The sequence below is a fragment of the Aspergillus karnatakaensis genome (assembly GCF_047715665.1).
Source record: "Aspergillus karnatakaensis strain CBS 102800 unplaced genomic scaffold BJY04scaffold_25, whole genome shotgun sequence".
Classification (NCBI taxonomy): Eukaryota; Fungi; Ascomycota; class Eurotiomycetes; order Eurotiales; family Aspergillaceae; genus Aspergillus; species Aspergillus karnatakaensis.
Window position 1 is genome coordinate 167243 of NW_027395737.1, and position 16677 is coordinate 183919.

The 16677-nt window shown below is 50.5% G+C and overlaps 7 protein-coding genes across 7 annotated transcripts; 3 read left to right on the top strand and 4 right to left on the bottom strand.

The window, feature by feature from the left end:
* The first annotated feature begins 33 nt into the window (after positions 1 to 33).
* Positions 34 to 3242, top strand: BJY04DRAFT_61918 (P-loop containing nucleoside triphosphate hydrolase protein). Its single transcript, XM_073720744.1, has 4 exons — positions 34 to 1994; positions 2043 to 2298; positions 2359 to 2430; positions 2482 to 3242. Exons 1-4 carry the CDS (start codon positions 96 to 98, stop codon positions 3153 to 3155), a joined length of 2901 nt encoding a protein of 966 aa, XP_073571051.1. The 5' UTR covers positions 34 to 95; the 3' UTR covers positions 3156 to 3242.
* Positions 3243 to 4338: 1096 nt separating this feature from the next.
* BJY04DRAFT_61908 (MFS transporter) lies at positions 4339 to 6442 on the bottom strand. The gene is made up of 6 exons (XM_073720743.1): positions 6281 to 6442; positions 6197 to 6220; positions 6099 to 6127; positions 5529 to 6047; positions 5109 to 5475; positions 4339 to 5041 (listed from the first exon to the last, which is right to left on the bottom strand). The coding sequence occupies exons 1-6, from the start codon at positions 6327 to 6329 to the stop codon at positions 4449 to 4451; spliced, it is 1581 nt and encodes a 526-aa protein (XP_073571052.1). The 5' UTR covers positions 6330 to 6442; the 3' UTR covers positions 4339 to 4448.
* Positions 6443 to 7187: 745 nt separating this feature from the next.
* Positions 7188 to 9893, bottom strand: BJY04DRAFT_61961 (M28 family metallopeptidase). Its single transcript, XM_073720745.1, has 2 exons — positions 8857 to 9893; positions 7188 to 8807 (listed from the first exon to the last, which is right to left on the bottom strand). The coding sequence occupies exons 1-2, from the start codon at positions 9734 to 9736 to the stop codon at positions 7396 to 7398; spliced, it is 2292 nt and encodes a 763-aa protein (XP_073571053.1). The 5' UTR covers positions 9737 to 9893; the 3' UTR covers positions 7188 to 7395.
* Positions 9894 to 9909: 16 nt separating this feature from the next.
* On the bottom strand, positions 9910 to 10756 carry BJY04DRAFT_189405 (peptidase S9, prolyl oligopeptidase). The gene has a single exon (XM_073711364.1). The coding sequence runs from the start codon at positions 10647 to 10649 to the stop codon at positions 9975 to 9977; it is 675 nt and encodes a 224-aa protein (XP_073571054.1). The 5' UTR covers positions 10650 to 10756; the 3' UTR covers positions 9910 to 9974.
* A 1307-nt stretch (positions 10757 to 12063) lies between these two features.
* BJY04DRAFT_218419 (uncharacterized protein) lies at positions 12064 to 12604 on the top strand (the record flags this gene model as incomplete). The annotated part of the gene is made up of 3 exons (XM_073716305.1): positions 12064 to 12192; positions 12256 to 12398; positions 12460 to 12604. The coding sequence occupies 3 exons, from the start codon at positions 12064 to 12066 to the stop codon at positions 12602 to 12604; spliced, it is 417 nt and encodes a 138-aa protein (XP_073571055.1).
* Positions 12605 to 13166: 562 nt separating this feature from the next.
* On the bottom strand, positions 13167 to 14869 carry BJY04DRAFT_218420 (major facilitator superfamily domain-containing protein; the record flags this gene model as incomplete). Its single annotated transcript, XM_073716306.1, has 4 exons — positions 13167 to 13550; positions 13641 to 14403; positions 14456 to 14661; positions 14714 to 14869. 4 exons carry the CDS (start codon positions 14867 to 14869, stop codon positions 13167 to 13169), a joined length of 1509 nt encoding a protein of 502 aa, XP_073571056.1.
* A 362-nt stretch (positions 14870 to 15231) lies between these two features.
* On the top strand, positions 15232 to 16677 carry BJY04DRAFT_189410 (uncharacterized protein). The gene has a single exon (XM_073711365.1). The coding sequence runs from the start codon at positions 15335 to 15337 to the stop codon at positions 16667 to 16669; it is 1335 nt and encodes a 444-aa protein (XP_073571057.1). The 5' UTR covers positions 15232 to 15334; the 3' UTR covers positions 16670 to 16677.

Sequence of the window (16677 nt, forward strand, 5' to 3'; positions counted from 1 at the left end):
TCTCAACACCGTTCCCCCCAGTATCATTTCTCTTCCTCTTCTCATCTACCCCCTACATCCTGCGACAAGTCTGCATCTCTTGAGACAGCTTAGACATGACGATCTCTCAGCCAATCCAGGACGAAGCTCTCCTTCAATTACAACATAGCCAGCTCAGACTCCTGGACAAAATTGACGAGCTGCGCAATATCGGTGTCGGTGGCCTTGTAGAGCTGCCGCAGCTTATTGTCTGTGGAAACCAGTCTAGCGGGAAGAGTTCTGTGCTTGAAGCTATTTCGCGGGTGCGGTTCCCGGCCAAGAGCAATGTTTGTACGCGTTTCGCTACCGAAATAAGCCTGCGGCGAAACCCAGTGTCAAGGATCAAAGTCTCGATTGAGCCCGGTCCCTCACGCCTTCTTGAGGAGGAAAGGAGGGCTCTTCAAAGCTTCAAACATGAGCAGTTTTCGGACAATAAGGATCTCCCCGCCTTGATCGAGCAAGCACAGAAATGCATGGGTGTTTCGGAGTCCAGCGGCTTGGGCTTCAGCGACGATATCCTTAAAGTCGAAATTTCCGGCCCAGATAAGCCCGAGCTCACACTGGTCGATCTGCCAGGCTTGTATTATTCGACGAGTCGGGAGCAGGGGCTAGCGGGAATCGGCATTGTCCGAGGCTTGACGGAAAGATACATGAAGAACTCTAGGAGCATTATTCTTGCTGTTATCTCCGCAAAGACAGATTACCATCTTCAAGAGGTGCTCAATATTGCAGCGAGATTCGACCCGGGAGGCGAGCGTACTTTGGGAATCATCACTCAACCTGACGTGCTGGAGGCAAATTCCGAGGAGGAAGACACATACCTTCAGTTCATGAAAAATGAGAAAGTTCACTTGAAGCTGGGATGGCACGCATTGCGCAATCGGTCATTCGAGACACGAGATATATCGGACCAGGCTCGGGACCAACAGGAGAAAGAGTTCTTCAGCCAGGGGCGATGGAAGATGCTGCCACGCGAGAGTCTTGCAGTTGATACCTTGCGGCGTCGGCTTAGCAGCATCTTGCTGAAGCATATTCGTCACAGTGTTCCCGGATTAATCTCAGATATCCAGCGGATGATTTCTGACCGAGAGCAGAAGCTCTCCAAGCTTGGGTCTCCAAGGTCGACAATCCAACAACAACGAGGCTTTCTTCTCCAGGTCAGCAGCAGCTTCGAACGCATTACCGCACAGGCTCTGGATGGCATGTACGCGGACGACTTTTTTGGTGGGTTGGGAGACGCGAAACGACCGGGTGATGTTCGACGTCTTCGAGCTGTGATCCGGCAACTGAATGAATACTTTGCGGAAGCAATGGCAACTCGAGGCTCTCGGCGTATGATAATGGAGGAGCCAGCACCTACTCAGTCTATCGTGGATCTACTTAATTCGGACAACCCGTACATGGATGGCTGGGAAGGGGAGTGCATTGAACGCAGTGCTCTTGAATCCGAAGTTAGTGAACAGGCACGTGAAAACCGTGGAGTTGAGCTTCCTGGAAGTGCCAACCATCTACTTGTAGGGCAATTGTTCCGCGATCAGTCCCAGCCTTGGGAGGAGCTGGCAAGAGCCCACTTGCTTAAAGCCTGCGACTCTGTGAGGTATTTTGTTGAGCTTGTCCTCCAACACTTGGCTGATGAGCATACAACGGCTTTGCTGATTACCTCCGTTGTCGAGCTAGAGCTGGAAAGAATGCAACAAGCTCTGCTCGAGAAGCTCGACGAAATCGGTTCTTACAGAAAGCGCGGCCATCCTCTGCCCGTAGGCAAGAGCTTTCTCACACAGATGCAAAAGGCGAGAACCAAACACACATTGAGGTCGATCCAATCAAACCTTCCTGTCAGCGAATATAAATCAGCATCAGATGGAGCAACACTCTATTCCAAGAAGTCCGTAGAGCAGGCCCTTACTCACTTGGAGACCTCCCGCGATGACTTTGCAGCTGCCGAAATCATTGACCAGATGCAAGCATACTATGATGTAAGACTCTGAGTCTTAACTTGGGGATAGGTCTGCTAACATCACCAGACTGCGATACTGACTTTTGTTGATAATGTTGCTACTCTTGGCATTGAGAATTGCCTTCTTTACCCTCTTCAGCGCATACTCAACAGTCAGGTCGTCAACAACATGGAAGATCACCAGATCCAAGATCTTGCCACAGAACCAACATATGTCACTGATGATCGGAAGCGTCTAAGTCTAGAGTTGGAGAAGTTGCAGGCTGGTCTGCGCACCTTGAACACCTTCAAGCCCCTGTCAATCAAAGACCATTCCCTATTCGGTGGGTGCTCCCTGCCTGGCCGTCCCTCCAAGTAACAGCGTACTGATAGCAGAATATCAGGAACGAAGAGCGCTACAGCGACTTCAACGCTGCTCGCAAGTGTTCCTACACCCGCAGACGTTTCTGTCCAGTGTAAGTACGCATCTTTATCACTAGGTTTATTCTAGCTAATTAAACAATCAGCTGGAAACACCACAAGTGTCAAGAAGGCACCAGGTGCTAAGACGCCAATACTCCCCGACAATAAATCCAGCACTACTACAGCACCAGGCAGCGCAAATGCAAAGCCTATCTCTGACACTGGTGCGGCTACGAAAGCTACCAATAATGATGGTGCAAGCTACACAAGCTCCTCTGGCCTAAATGCACCCACCACAAGCACTATAACTCAGCTTCGCTCTCCTCGTGCTGCATCGCCGGCCTCTGGTGCAGCCATTTCTACGCCGGGCTTTTTTAAGACCGCGAAAGATACCAGTGGACTTCCAGGTGGCTCAAATGAATCCTTCCAATTCAAGGATAGTAGTGGGCTTGGGCCTTCTGGATCCCCTTTTTTTTCGAACTTTGGCGCGCTTGGATCACCCACGCCGGCTCCGTCTCTGTTCAGTGCATCTGCAAAGGACAACAGTGGATCTATATTTGGCGCATTTGAAACTGGGGGTAGTACACCCGTGCCTGCAAAAAAGAATAAGAACAAAAGTGGATCTATGTTTGGTGAATCTGGTGCATCTACGAACGACACTGTGCCACAATCTGAGTCAACTTCACCCGGGCTGTTCGGTAGCCTGTCGACCAGTAAAGCTCAAAAGCCATTATTCGGCCCTCCTAAATCTCCGAGTACAAAATGCCAGAATTGGTAATACTACGATGGAGAGAGCGCGCCGGGATGCTATGCCATGTCACCTTGGCTATGTATCAGATGTCAACATATACTGACAACCATATTCTTCTTGTAGGTTGCCATACACAGAGAAGGACCTAGGAGCTGGTACTATGTGCTGGTATCAACACATCTGCTTCAATACGCCTTTCCATGTTTTCTCGCCTGAGGTGAGTCTGACACGAGTCATTTCCAATCCCTTATTCTATATAGCGCTTTAGACTCCTCGTCTTAGGCAGCAAGCTGATCTTAGCGAATGAACTACAGGAACTTCGCCTCGGTGATTATGCCCGCGGTGACAAGGTTGTGCGTTGATCAGGATCAAGGACTGCAACAGATAGTATCTGTCTCAGCCAGACCCATATCCGCTGGTGGTGGTGACGAGATGATGATGATTATGATAAGGATTTGCCCCAATTGTGTGTACATACCTTGGCCTGTCTATCTAGCTCAAAGATGAAGTACAGAAGTGGCCTAGGATTTGACTAGGTAGCTACTGGTTTATGCATTATGCGCTCCAATAAACCTAGCTTCTTACTTTTATTGTCTTAGTGGTCATGGAGGGAGGACTTTCTAGCTCAGTGAGGCTATCTTACACACATGCATGCCTGTGGTTCCTGTACTCCACACTAGGAGGTAGCGTAATAGGATGTAAAACAAAGCAATCTACCCCTACTATTTAATACCCAGGACTGCATGTATCAATTTGACCTGGAAAGGCTGCAATCAGAACCCCATGCTGACTAGCTGGTTGGGAGCGAAACAATCAGGAAAGACTTGCCTTAATCTTTCTTTCCTACTTATACAAGTTTTGAACACCGAGGATGAGTTTTATGTTATAGATAGCATCAATTATCTATTGCGTAAGTAGCATATAGAGTATAAGCAATCTATGACAAAAACCAATACTAAGTATAACGTGGTATATATAGCAAACGCTCAAGTAATTATGCTTTTGATGGGATCTGATCGCACTGGTGTCATGGTCGTGATCGTGGAAATCATGCTTTTCGTCTTCGTTTTGGTTTCATTTTCGTCAAGGCATATAGAATAGGCCTTTGTTATGTCGTGTCGTATCACGTCGCAAACCCATGGGCTCGATAAGTTCTGATATGATCTGATCTGAAAAAATGCGATGCGGTCGTGAGCGTTATATCATTCTTTTACGTCTTCGTCTTGATTTTCATTTTCGTTCTGCTCGAGCTCTTTTGGTGTGAATGGTGTGTGGCGCGTAGCAGAGCGGTAACATACCATGTCACAGGTTGATCTTGATCTACTCCCTTACTCGATTGTCATGTTTAACCGGATGAGACTCCACGACCACATCCCGCTCATCATCACTATCTTCCTCCAGTAGATCCTCACCCTCAGTCTCGCTCTTTGAATGGAAGCCCTCACCTTCCACAATCCACAATGTCGGAATGGCCGCAAGCACGCTCAAGAGCGTTAGTACCCACCAAGGGATAATCACGAAACCCTCTCTGACACCGAAGGAGAAGATAGGACCGAGTACGGCTGGCCCGGCGGCACGTCCAATTGCGCTCACACTCGTGGCAACCCCGTTCAATGTTCCCAGGATACTGAGGCTGCTGGCGGAGTTTGTGAGCAGGATCGTGATGCTGGGGAAATTGAATATCGAGGCTGTGAGTTTGAGTAGGATGAGGGTGAATATTGATACGTTGCGCAGGGAGTCCGGTACGAGCGCGAGGTAGGGTGTTAGGAAATAGAGGACTGGGAAGATTGCAGATGATGCTTTGACGCAGTTCAGGACGCCGAAGTGGGATGCGGCGGTGGGGAAGACGTAGAATTGGATTATTATCCCGACAATGCCGGTGAGAGTGTAGAAGAGGCCAATATTTTGGGCGTCTAGACTTCTAGGTTAGATGTGTGGCTCCTATGTCGGGGATAGGGGAAGGAGAGGGTAGTGTCTTACCCATTCCAAAACCACCGACGAACTTAAAAGGGAGGTTGACGTCGGGGTTTCCTTCAAATTCCTGAACCGGGTTGTGCAGGAAGACAGGGAGGAGGGACTCAAATGCCATAGTGTGTACTGACATCAAGGTGTATGTGAGAAGGATGAGACCTGACTGTGGAGTGAGAACATCCTGCCAGCTGTGCTTCTTCACTCTGGCTGGGGCCTTAGATGACTTGGTGGTGCGGTTTTCGCCTAGCAAAGGCGTTCTCTCATCATCTACCACTTTGGAAGACACCATTTTGCGTCGACCAGTACAAAGTGCAGTCAAAGCCTGTCCGAGCACCAGACCAGGATCGCGCTGCCCTTGTTTCGCCGCCAATGTTTCCTGCGTCCGTCAACATCTTTCTTCAACTTGTCAATCTGAAGAGGTACACATACACGAAGAAACAGAAAGCCCGTCGTAATACCAATAATAAAGAACCCCGCCGCGACCAAGTTCGGTAGTAGAAACGGATACTCCTTCAAAAACCCAATTCCGCCAAAAATCTGGGGAAACTTCTCCGCCGGATGCGCCAGCGAACCTCCAAAGCTTGGCCCGAAGATGCTCCCAATCGTCCACACCATCGGCATAACACTAAATGCTCTCGGCTGCAGCTCCTTTTCTGTCACCATCTCTGCAACCATCGTCCGAATGATGCCGACGTTCCCGTTCATGATCCCGATCATGCCGCGGCAGCCAACGAGCATAAACAGGGACTTTGAGAGACCGAATAGAACTGAGAAGATCATGGTCGCCGTCAAGCCGAGTAAGATGATGGGTTTTCGGCCGAAATGATCAGACGCAGAGCCCCAGTTCACGGCCATGGCGGCTTGCGCGAAGGAGGAGATCGCGGTTGTGAGGCCGGCCCATTTTGCGACTTCGGATTCGGGGACGCCGACGCTTTCGATCAGCTCTGGCTGTTGGTTGTTAACGAGAAAACTAGGTAAGTGGGAAGAAATGAAGCTCACAAGGTATGGGAGGTATGAGGTTACGGCGACTGTTTGGCGAGAGTGCCTGTTAGCTAGTCATTTTGGCCAGATTTTGGCAGGATGTTGAGATCACATACTAGGTTCTGCAAAACGACATATTGCTGCGCAAAACGAGTTAGCAGGAAGCAGTGGCGCAATTTACGGTCAGAATCATGACTTACAAAGAATGAGCAGCTGCCGGACAGGCAGCTTGGGGGTTGTCGTATGCATAAGAGAGAGGGGGTGAAAATCTCCTAGTTAAAGGGGCTCGAGAGTCGCTGAAGGTGAAACTGACAGACTGCAGAAAGAAAGAAAGAAAGAAAGAAAGAGGAAGAGGTTGCTGGGAAGGATTGATTATTATTGATTTGGATCTAGACTTGGAGAGTCAAGACTCAAGAGAGTCAGAGACAAGACAGGCGCCGCTTTACCCGTCGCTAGCAACTAACTAGTTAGCAAGGGCTGCGTCCGCCGTCAAGTGATCTTCCCCTCTTCTGCTGATCCTTCGCCTCTGACTGACCATGGATAATAATCCGACTGTTCCTTCTGTCAACTATAAGTTACCTCTACCAGAAGCCATGCCTTTTCTGTGCTTAGCTGCCTGTATCCGTTTGAGCGGACTCGATGGAGGCAGGCCGAGATATTTGTTGCTAATACCGCTCTAGCAACGGTTGTTTCAAGGCTGCTCCAATCTTCTCCAAACCGAGAACAATGAAAGTCAGCCTCAAATCTCCAAGAACAAGAATCGTAAGGAGACGGGGGCCAATAATGCTGTGCTTGGGGTATCACAGCGCATGCGATCGACATGGATCTCGACGCCTGCAGGTATTGTACGACAAGGCCTCGACTCTTGGGACTTTGAACACGAACAGCCTCTCTAACCATTGAATTGATTTCTATACCTATTCAATCCAAACCCTTTGCTAGATAGCATGTCAAATAGACGCTATGGCCAGCTAACTGCCTAGCTCTCGGGTCGCCCCGTTTCCAACAAAGCCAAGGAGATGTGGTGGGTTGGTTATATACGAGAAATCACCGAAGAAATTCTAACTGCTCGCAAAATTTTTGAGGAGCTCGATGAGAGATATGGGCACAAGAGCAGTCAGTCTTGACTCTTCCGACCGTGTGATGCCTTGTATCTGCACGGGCCTGCTTGTTCATGCAGCAGCCCCCCTGCATGCAGCCAGTCGTAAGCTTTGATCGCGATTATCGTTACCTGAGCCCTTGCTCCTACTGGAGCAATTTGTTCGCGGCATCAACGCGCTCGATGATGATATGCAACCATTTCTGCAGTCCAATGTTAGCTTGAAGTGAATGCTAGGTAAAAAGGAAAAGTTACCTCCGCGTTAGCGACGTCACCAGCCTCTAAGCTCTCCACGAGACCTGGATAGGTTGCGCCCGCGTACCCTGTCCAGATACCGGGGGCGAACACGACGTGCTTGAACCAGCTGCGCCCGTCCAAGCCTGGCTCATACAGGAACTGACGTTCGATATTCTTGTACTTGGTGTTGACGTCGTGAATCAGGAAGAATAGCCTAACTTTCTTCCACCAGAGGTACCATGGCAGGTCTTCTGCTAGCTGAGACGTCAGATCCGCTGCGTAGGCGTCAAACTTGATCGCGGTTTTCTGGAGCTTAGCGATCGCATCATAGAGCGGCGAGAAATCGAAAGACACGGAGTCCGGCAGCTCGTCCGCAGTAGGCTTAATGCGGTCCACATACTCCTCCAGGCCGAATCCATAATCGGTTGCGTTGAAGAATAGGACAGGAGTCTCCGCCAACTTGGCAGCGGCCAAAGCCCAAATCTTCGTGACTGCTTCGTGATACAGCCATTGCGGGTCACCATACTTCTGCATCCAATCGAAACTATCGTAGTTGGAGTGGTAGTGATACACAGGATCATTGCGACCGCGACTGAACCCAAGGTCATAGCTAGGAATTCCGGCAAAGTCCTGGAACGCAGTGAAGTCGCTGCCGCTGCCCATTGTTCCAATGTAACCATCCCAAACATCGCGCACAGTCTGACCTTTGACAGTCTGGTTGGGGGACTGGACAAGACCAGTGACCTCATAGATGAGCTTGTTGAGGAGCGGACTTGCAGTCGGGGCAATGTGTGTGCCAGACGCGGCAACATCGACGTTCAAATAAGCAACGTTGGCGCCCTTAAGCCAAGGAAGGTTGTCCTCCACCCATTCTGTCGAACCTAAAAGCCCGTACTCTTCGCCGTCCCAGCTTGCGAAGACGATAGTGCGGAGCGGCTTCCAACCAGCCTTAAGAGCCTCACCAAAGCTGCGGATAACCTCGTTAAGTACAGCAGATCCACTGTTTGGATCACCTGCACCGCCAGCAATCCAAGCATCGCGGTGGTTACCCAAAATCACCACATCGGGAAGCGATCCGGGGATCACACCGATAACATTCCACAAGGGAGTGGTAACATACTCCTGCTCATTGTATAGGTTGATGACAACATCATCAGGCGAAGGCCCGATGTTATACTCAACACCCTTGTACCCAAGACCTCCACCCTGCCACCATTCATTGAAGTCGGACGCCTTTGGGCCGTGACCATTGAGAGCTTTGAGGAGGGGAAGAACGTCCGTGTATGAGACGGGGATCGAGGGGATTGAGGGAATGGCCTTGTGAGGGTCTTGTCGATCGACTCCTGGTTTGCTTGCATATCCAGGGGTGGTAGGATCACCGGGAGCAAAGCCTATGACCTATTAGTAGGCTGCAAATAGGGTGCATGGTGGCAGACTCACTCAAGAATTGAGTACTACCACGCTGCACAGCGCTGGGGTTCCTCGCTGGCCCCTCGGGATAGGGCTTGTAGCCATTCTCCTCTGTGAACTCTCCATCTGCTTGTGGATCATCGTAGAGAATGACACCAATCATTCCAAGCTCCTGCGCCCGCTTCACTTTTAGACCACGGAAAATACGGCCGTACTTGGCGATCGCAATCTTTCCAGCAAGGCTGACATTGGCATGCACCAAGTCTTCATAGTCGGCATAGGTACCAAAGTTGACATAGACAAACGAGGCTGTAACATTCCCACTCGCAGAATATCCGTGGAAAGTAGGCACACGGTCGGGCAGACCACTCGTGTGATCCTCTTCCAAGACGTCCTCTTCCAGCGAAGCTTCAAAAGTCACATTATTTCCCTTCAACAGAGCCAGCCGATGGTCCACGGGGTAATTGAGGTAAACGTCGTAGGACACGATCTTGGTATCCTCAATTCCGAATTCCTCCCACCGTGCTTTCGTCCACAGAGCCTGACTCAAGTTCTTACCAGCGAGATGAGGACCGGCGGTATAGTATTTGCTCCACTCGCGTGCGCGAGCGGCGGATGGGGTGCCCAGAAGGAGAGTCTGGAGCTCTTCGTAGTCGAGTCCGTGGCCGCTCGGCCATTGTTCCGGGAACGGGTGCGCGCCAGGGAGGTAGGACCAGAGGGAACCGCCTTCGCGAGGGAGGAGAGCTGAAGGAACAAGGAATAGGATAAGAGAGACGACAAGGAGCAGACCCAAGGAGTAATTGCAGGCTCGGCGGAGCCTGTGGTGCGGATATCGGTGACGCTGAGGAGCAACCTGGACGAGGAGAAGTGGGGTCGTCTCTGAGGGAGACATGGCGGCCTTCTCCCACATCTCGGGGCGAGAATAAACGATGAGACTTATTTGTATCCAAGCGTTTTATTATATATGCACAGAAACTGCGGACAATGAGAGGGAGTTATAGCATAAATGATAAGATTGAGAGAAGAGGAGAAACTCTGGAGGTGGCGGAAGCTTCTCCTCACGACATCCATCAGCTCCGGTCGCGTCAATCCTTGCCTATCTGATCTCATCTGATAACGAATCCACCACCACTTTAACATCATATTGACTACTGAAGCGCGTCCATCAGAAAAGCAATGCGACTGCTCATCAGCTCATCGTTCTTGAGCGGATCGCTGACGTTGTGTCCACCGTCTGCAGCTTCATATAGAAACGCGTTTGACACTCCAGCATCCCTCATCTTGGCCACAAGTTTTCTCGAATGGCCCACGCCAACTCGATCGTCAGTAGTTGACACTGTGACGAGCAACGGAGGGTATTTGACGTCTTCTCGGACATTGTGGAATGGCGAATATGCCCTGAGCACCTTCGCCATTTCGGAGTCGTCGGGATCCCCAAATTCATTCTTCCAGGCACCTCCCATACCCATTTTCGGATATCTCAGCATGTCTGTAAGAGGTACGTCGCTGACTAGTGCGGCATACAGATCTGGGCGCTGGATGCCTACGACAGCAGCAAGAAGACCACCGCCGGATATTCCAAACACGCCTAGGTGCTCCGCTTTTGTCATCCCGCTGTTGATCAGCTCTTCGGAGACGGCAATGAAGTCGTCGTGGGAGTTTTGGCGTTTCTTCTGACGAGCACCCTCATGCCAGTCTGGTCCTTGCTCTCCACCACCTCGGATCAGGGCAATCGCCAACGAACCGCCATTCTCGAGCCAGGGTACAAGAGAGATGCCACCCAGCATTGGGTCCATATACCTCATCATTATCGATATACCCATGATTCCATATGCAGTTATAAGAACTGGCGCCTCGCCTGCCTTATTCCGAGAAACCCTGGGAGATAGGACCACATAATTGACTGATGTGCCGTCCTTGCTTCTGGCTCGATAAAGGGTCAAGCCAGGTTTCTCAGAGCAGAATCCGAGATATCAGAAAACCCTGCTAAAAAGAACTCTATATTAGTAGAACTGGGGTGCAGTAAAAACCTAATCTTATCTGATCTCACACCACCTGGCATCCGCCAGCATCTCCCAAAGTTCGTAAGGTTGTTGAGACTATCTTGTCTATTTCGGGCTAGATTAACCCATCTTGTTGGGGGCTGGCTTGCTCGCTCGAGTCATGTACGTATGTAAGTGTGTACTCCGAAATACTATTTTGGTATAGATATCTGATTAGATGCTGGGAGCTATGATAATTGTTGAGATCAGGACCCTGAATGCACAAGCGAGGCAATGGGGGTTCGAGTAAGGAATGCCAGCGCAGATATTTCCACCAGTCAATCAGTCAAAGAAGCTGAGTGCCAAGTTGTAACGTAGCTCTACTATGCAGGCAGTTTCCGAAACTGTATTGACAAGGTTCTCTGGATGAGCTAATACGGTTCTGTTGGAGACTTGCTTATTACATACACTGGGTAAAAGCTCCTGACCCGGCCACGAGCTTCGCGAAATAGTAACATTCGAGCTATAGATCGACATTAAACCCACTTACGACAAGGCCGGCATAGAAATATAATGACGTTGGCAATTGAGCTCCGGTCCCCGCGTTTCCAGCACAACAGAATGTATCCAATGAGCCCCCTAAGCCCTAAGCGAAATACGAAAAATCCTACGACACCAAGGTATGCCAAGGGCTACTTTGGGGCCAAACGCCTAACACCGACAATCTCTCTTGAGTTGGAACTTGAACAACTTGGCCCCCATAACCCTACAATGGGCTGAGTGGGTCCCGTAACCATGTGTGAAGAATACGGAGGACCAACCTAGTTACCAGTGGCTGCGACTCTGCATACATTCATCTTGCAACGGCTCTCCAATCTCCGCTCTTGTTGCAGATCAGCTTGGCTTCTGCTTCTGCAGACGTTGGAGCTTACTATATTGGGCTTCATTCCTTGGGGCTGTTCGTGTAAACCTTGGAAAGGGTTGTACTGCGCAAGGAATACAGTCGGAGAAAGGGCTCTGTTCCTGGCGATACAGCGGAGATGATGTCAGTCAAGGAAAGCAGACGAGGATCGTCTAAATTGAAGTATACTGCTCAAGAGCACCATCATAAGTCGTGGAAGCTGAGGGTATAAGAAGGCCTCGAAAGCCGGCCATTTTATGCAACTATCAAGCAATCCAGAAGCCAAACATCTCTCAAAAGTTCCAACTCAGCGCAGTCCTCAGACCACCCACTCCGTCTCTTTCCACCTTCAAAATGATTCTCTCCAAGCCCTTCCAGCTGTTTGCTACCATCGTCGGTCTTGCGTCGACTGCCACAGCCGCCGCCGTTGAGAAGCGTCAGGGAGGCGAATGCTCGTTCCAGCTGAGGTTTGCTCGTGGTCAGGTACGTATATCCCTCTCTTACTGTAGCTCTGCTTTCCGCTCGCTAACTAGCATCTACACCTAGAACCCCATCGAAGGCGGCAGCAACACCCTCACCTGCAGCGTCAAAGTCACCTACGCCGACGGCAGGGAGGAGACCCTCTCAGAGCAATGCAACGACTCCTTTGACAGCCGCTGCTGGTCGTCTGCTCTGCCTCACCAGGTTTGGTATGTTTATTTCCTTTCTTCTTACCACTTACAAGACTAACTTATTTTGCTATCTTATCAGCGTCACAACCAACCAGGACTTCTCGGACGGATACATCGACTACGCCGACGAGCACAAGGACTTCAACGAGGACGGGTGCACGCAAGATAAGTGGGCTGCTATCTCTGGGGATGGAAACACCACTGTTTGCAAGTTTGCCTGCTAGATTAGGCATATGTGGTTTAGTTTTAGGCTAGGTGTCTAGGGTTTATGTCAGTCTGCCGAGCTAGGGGTAGGATTCAGCAATGCTATCTATTCAGATCATCTATCATTTATTACTTCTAATCAGTGAGTCATGGAATAGCTGAGACCCTATACACTCGTGCCCTATCGATGGTCTCAGGAGAGCTCCTTTGTGTACCTAAGCTCCGGGGTGAATGTAGATAGGTTGAGTTAACGAGATTCTTCCCCTTCCTCTCGAAGGAAAGAGCCATCGTCGGCATATCAGTCGCTAACCCCCTTTGAGACAAAATAGCAGGGAGGCTGCTCTTGCCTCATTGAGACGGCACCAGTTGCACCTTCCCTATGAGATCTAAGGTGAAGGCTCTGCCTCACAGTGAAACCTAGTATCTAAGGGTCGCACTCTCTCCTTAGGGGCCAAATCTAATGGCGGTATTCAAGAACTAACCCTAACGCTAGGCGTAGAGAGCCAAACCAAGTCACCAAATATTAGTGCCATATAGCCAGCTTTGACGCACGCAGAACAAGTCGTGGTTCTACTTCCCGTTCTAAACACTGTATCTGAAATCCCTATCCTGCTTATCCGTAACATCTGTATGCGGCGACCCATTCACATCAAGATCCATTGCGCCACCAACACCACCTTCCAAGCCCGACCCTGCAGCCTCAGCCCGTTCACGAGCCTTATTATCCCTCAGACACAGCACACGGTATACCAGCGTCGTAACGATAAGAAGACCCCATGTTACCAATGCAGTTATCAGTCCCTCTAGGTACTTGGGACGGTTCGTCCATAGCTGCGGCGAGGCGATGCACCCGGCGCAGTATCCAATGAAGAACATGGCGTTTACAATGGCCCGCTTCGTGTTGCCTTTTACGTTTGAGGCGACGAGGGAGAGGAGGACGGACATTGCGGCGCTGATGCAGGAAGCCTAGATTGAGTAGAGTCAGTAGGGTGTGGTGTGGTGTGGTGTGGTAGGATAGGTTAGGATGGGCGGTGAGTAAGAGTGGCAAGAACTTACGAGCCACGCGGATGCGATTAAACCCCAGCCCGAACTTAGAGGGAGGATCAACATGAGGATGTTTCCGACGATAGGCGGGATTGTCAAGACCACGACAACTAGTGTTCGTTGGCGTGGGAGGAGGTAGCAGAGGAGGACCCCAATCCAGAGTAAAGTAACTTGCACGGCGCCCGACGGTGCGGTGTAAAGCATGGTCTCGAGCTGGGTGTATCCAATTGAGTTGATGACCAGCGTAGCGAATGTCAAGACGGGCGATTGCATGGTGACGAGCACGCCAAACCAGAAGACACACCAGGCCTTCGGGTCGAGCATTGTTTCTCTGAGTTGCTGCATGGAGAAGGATGTCTTGTCTCCTCCTTCTCTGTCCTTCTGCATTCGGAGTGAGAGGACTTGTTTCTCACGTGGAGTAAGAAACCATGCGTCTTGGGGCCCGTTGGGCATGAGAGTGAAGAACCCTACGCCGGATGCGATGGTGATGGCGCCGCATATGAGAAAGAGGGTTCTCCAGGGAGCAAGATCCAGAGAGTCATTCTTGCCAATCCCGTACATGATGAGACACCCCAGAGTCTGGGCGATACCGTTCATGCTAACCCAGAGGGCTGTTCTGTACGCGTGCTCGTGCTTTCTCCACCAGATCGAGGTTATCGTGACGAAGGCGGGTGAGACGGCCCCTTCTGTGAAGCCGAGGAGAAATCGTACTGCGGCAAACCCAGCATAGTTCTGCGGCGCCGCAAGGCAAGTACACGAAATTCCCCAGAGGACACTAGACGAAGCTTTGGTTAGAGATTGCTGAAAGGGGGGCTGAGGACGCTTACACAGTGGCACCAACAAACTTAGCCAGCGGCAGACGGCTCATCAAGTAGATAAAAGGGTACTCGGAAACTAGCTGACCGACGTAGAAGATGGAACTGCACCATGAATACTGGGAATTTGAGAGCCCTAGATCCTCAATGAGGCCGAAAACACCGGCGTAGCTGAGACTTTGCTTATCGAGATACTGCAGCAAGAACACAATGCACATCTTGTATTGTTAATAATTGAGCGGTCAGTGTAAAGTATAATGGTAGACTCACAATAGGCAAGATGACTCTATCGATCTTGCGTACCAGCGCTTTCTCCTCTTCTGGAGTATACGTCTCGTCCATACCAAGGACATCTGCAGGGTCCTGGCTCCCTCGTCTTTTCTCATCGCTCAAGCGACTTTTCTCAGCATCGACAGCAGTAGACATGTTGTGCAAGAACTATGTATCAGAAAAAAAAATGCTACTGAGGGCAGACCGAGGAGTCAGAGCCGTGCAGCGGAAACGGCTCGTTTAAAAGCCTTGAGGATGCTGAGTTGAATCCCCTTGCCGGATAGTCAGTCGATATTAGAGGTCTCTTGGCACTGATAAGCGTCACAGTTTCTGAGTCGAAAAGACCCCATTGATTGGCACGAAACATTGCTGGATGGAGGTATATCCTGGAGTAAGGTATGGGATCCATACTCCGCAGATAGCGGAATGCAGACTGCCGACTGTCGGCAGCAGGTTGCCGCTCCCTATGCACACTGCCGATGATCAACGTTGAATCAGTTTCTCCAACTGATCCCGCTATTATTAAGACGCTCTTGTCGTCGAGGATAGATCAATCATCATTGTTACCAACTCCTGTTGCTGAGTCTGTCTTATCTCATTCTTGACCCCTTACGTTGAAAAATGGCCTCCGCCACCGACATCAAGCCCTGGTTGCGACCACCACCCCAATCATACCTTCTTGCTAAGGCGAATGTTGTTGATGTCAAGGCTGGATTTATCAGAGAAAACCAGTATGTGGAGATAAGCGGAGGAAAGATCACTGCGGTTTCGTCGGCTCCGCCAGAGAAAGCCCCAGGAGATGACTATATTACGGTCGACTGCGAGGGCCAGTATATCTGCCCTGGTCTATTCGATGCCCACGTACACTTTGTCGCTGTACCAGGATATGACGGCTTATCTATGGCCTTTGGTAACTTTAACGACGTCTCCCTACTTCGCCAACCATATGTTGCAACGCAGATGCTGCATCGCGGGTTCACCAGCGTTCGAGACTGCGGTGGCGCCCAACTAGCTTTCAAGCAAGCCATAGAAGAGGGTATTTTTCCAGGCCCGAGACTCTTCATCGCCGGCCATGCTCTTTCACAATCTGGTGGCCACGGAGATATTCGCAATGCTCACGACCATGTGCAATGCTGCGCAGGACATACCAACGGTCTTGGTCGGATCTGCGACGGAGTGCCGGCATGCATGCAAGCTGTCCGCGAAGAAATACGCTCCGGCGCTGACTTTATCAAGATCATGGGCTCTGGCGGTGTATCCACGCCAACCGATCGCCTAGAACAACTCCAATTTACCAAGGCTGAGGTTCAGGCGATCGTGGAGTGCGCTGACAACGCGGGGACCTATGTAACAGCTCATGCTTACACCCCAAAAGCTATCATGCACGCTATCGACAACGGAGTGAAGGGAATCGAGCACGGAAACTTCATCACCGAGGAAGTCGCCCAGATCATGGTTTCAAAGGGAATATATTTGACTCCAACGCTGATATCCTATGCAGAGATGGATTCAGAGCGTTGGAGAGGATATCTTCCTGCAGATGGACAGGCGAAGAACACGGAGGTTCTGAGCGCTGGCTTGCGGAGCTTGAAGATTGCATCGGACGCAGGAGTCACCATCTGCTATGGGAGCGATCTTCTTGGACCGTTAGGACTTGCACAAACTCACGAGTTTGCTTTGAGGTCTCAAGTCCTAAGCCCGCTGGCTGTTCTGCAAAGCGCGACGATCAACCCAGCCAAGATGATGGGCCAGCAGAACCTTATCGGGCAGATCAAAGAAGGATTCTATGCCGATGTACTGTTCTTGAAGAAGAATCCGCTAAAGGACGTGACGATCTTTGATCGGCCAGACGAGTGTGTTCTGGGGGTGATGAAGGAAGGTCGAGTATATAAGAGTCGGTGGGAAGGTCTCAAGGAAGATGGCGAAACGCCAGTAAGACTCAACCACTCATCATAAAGCTGAGC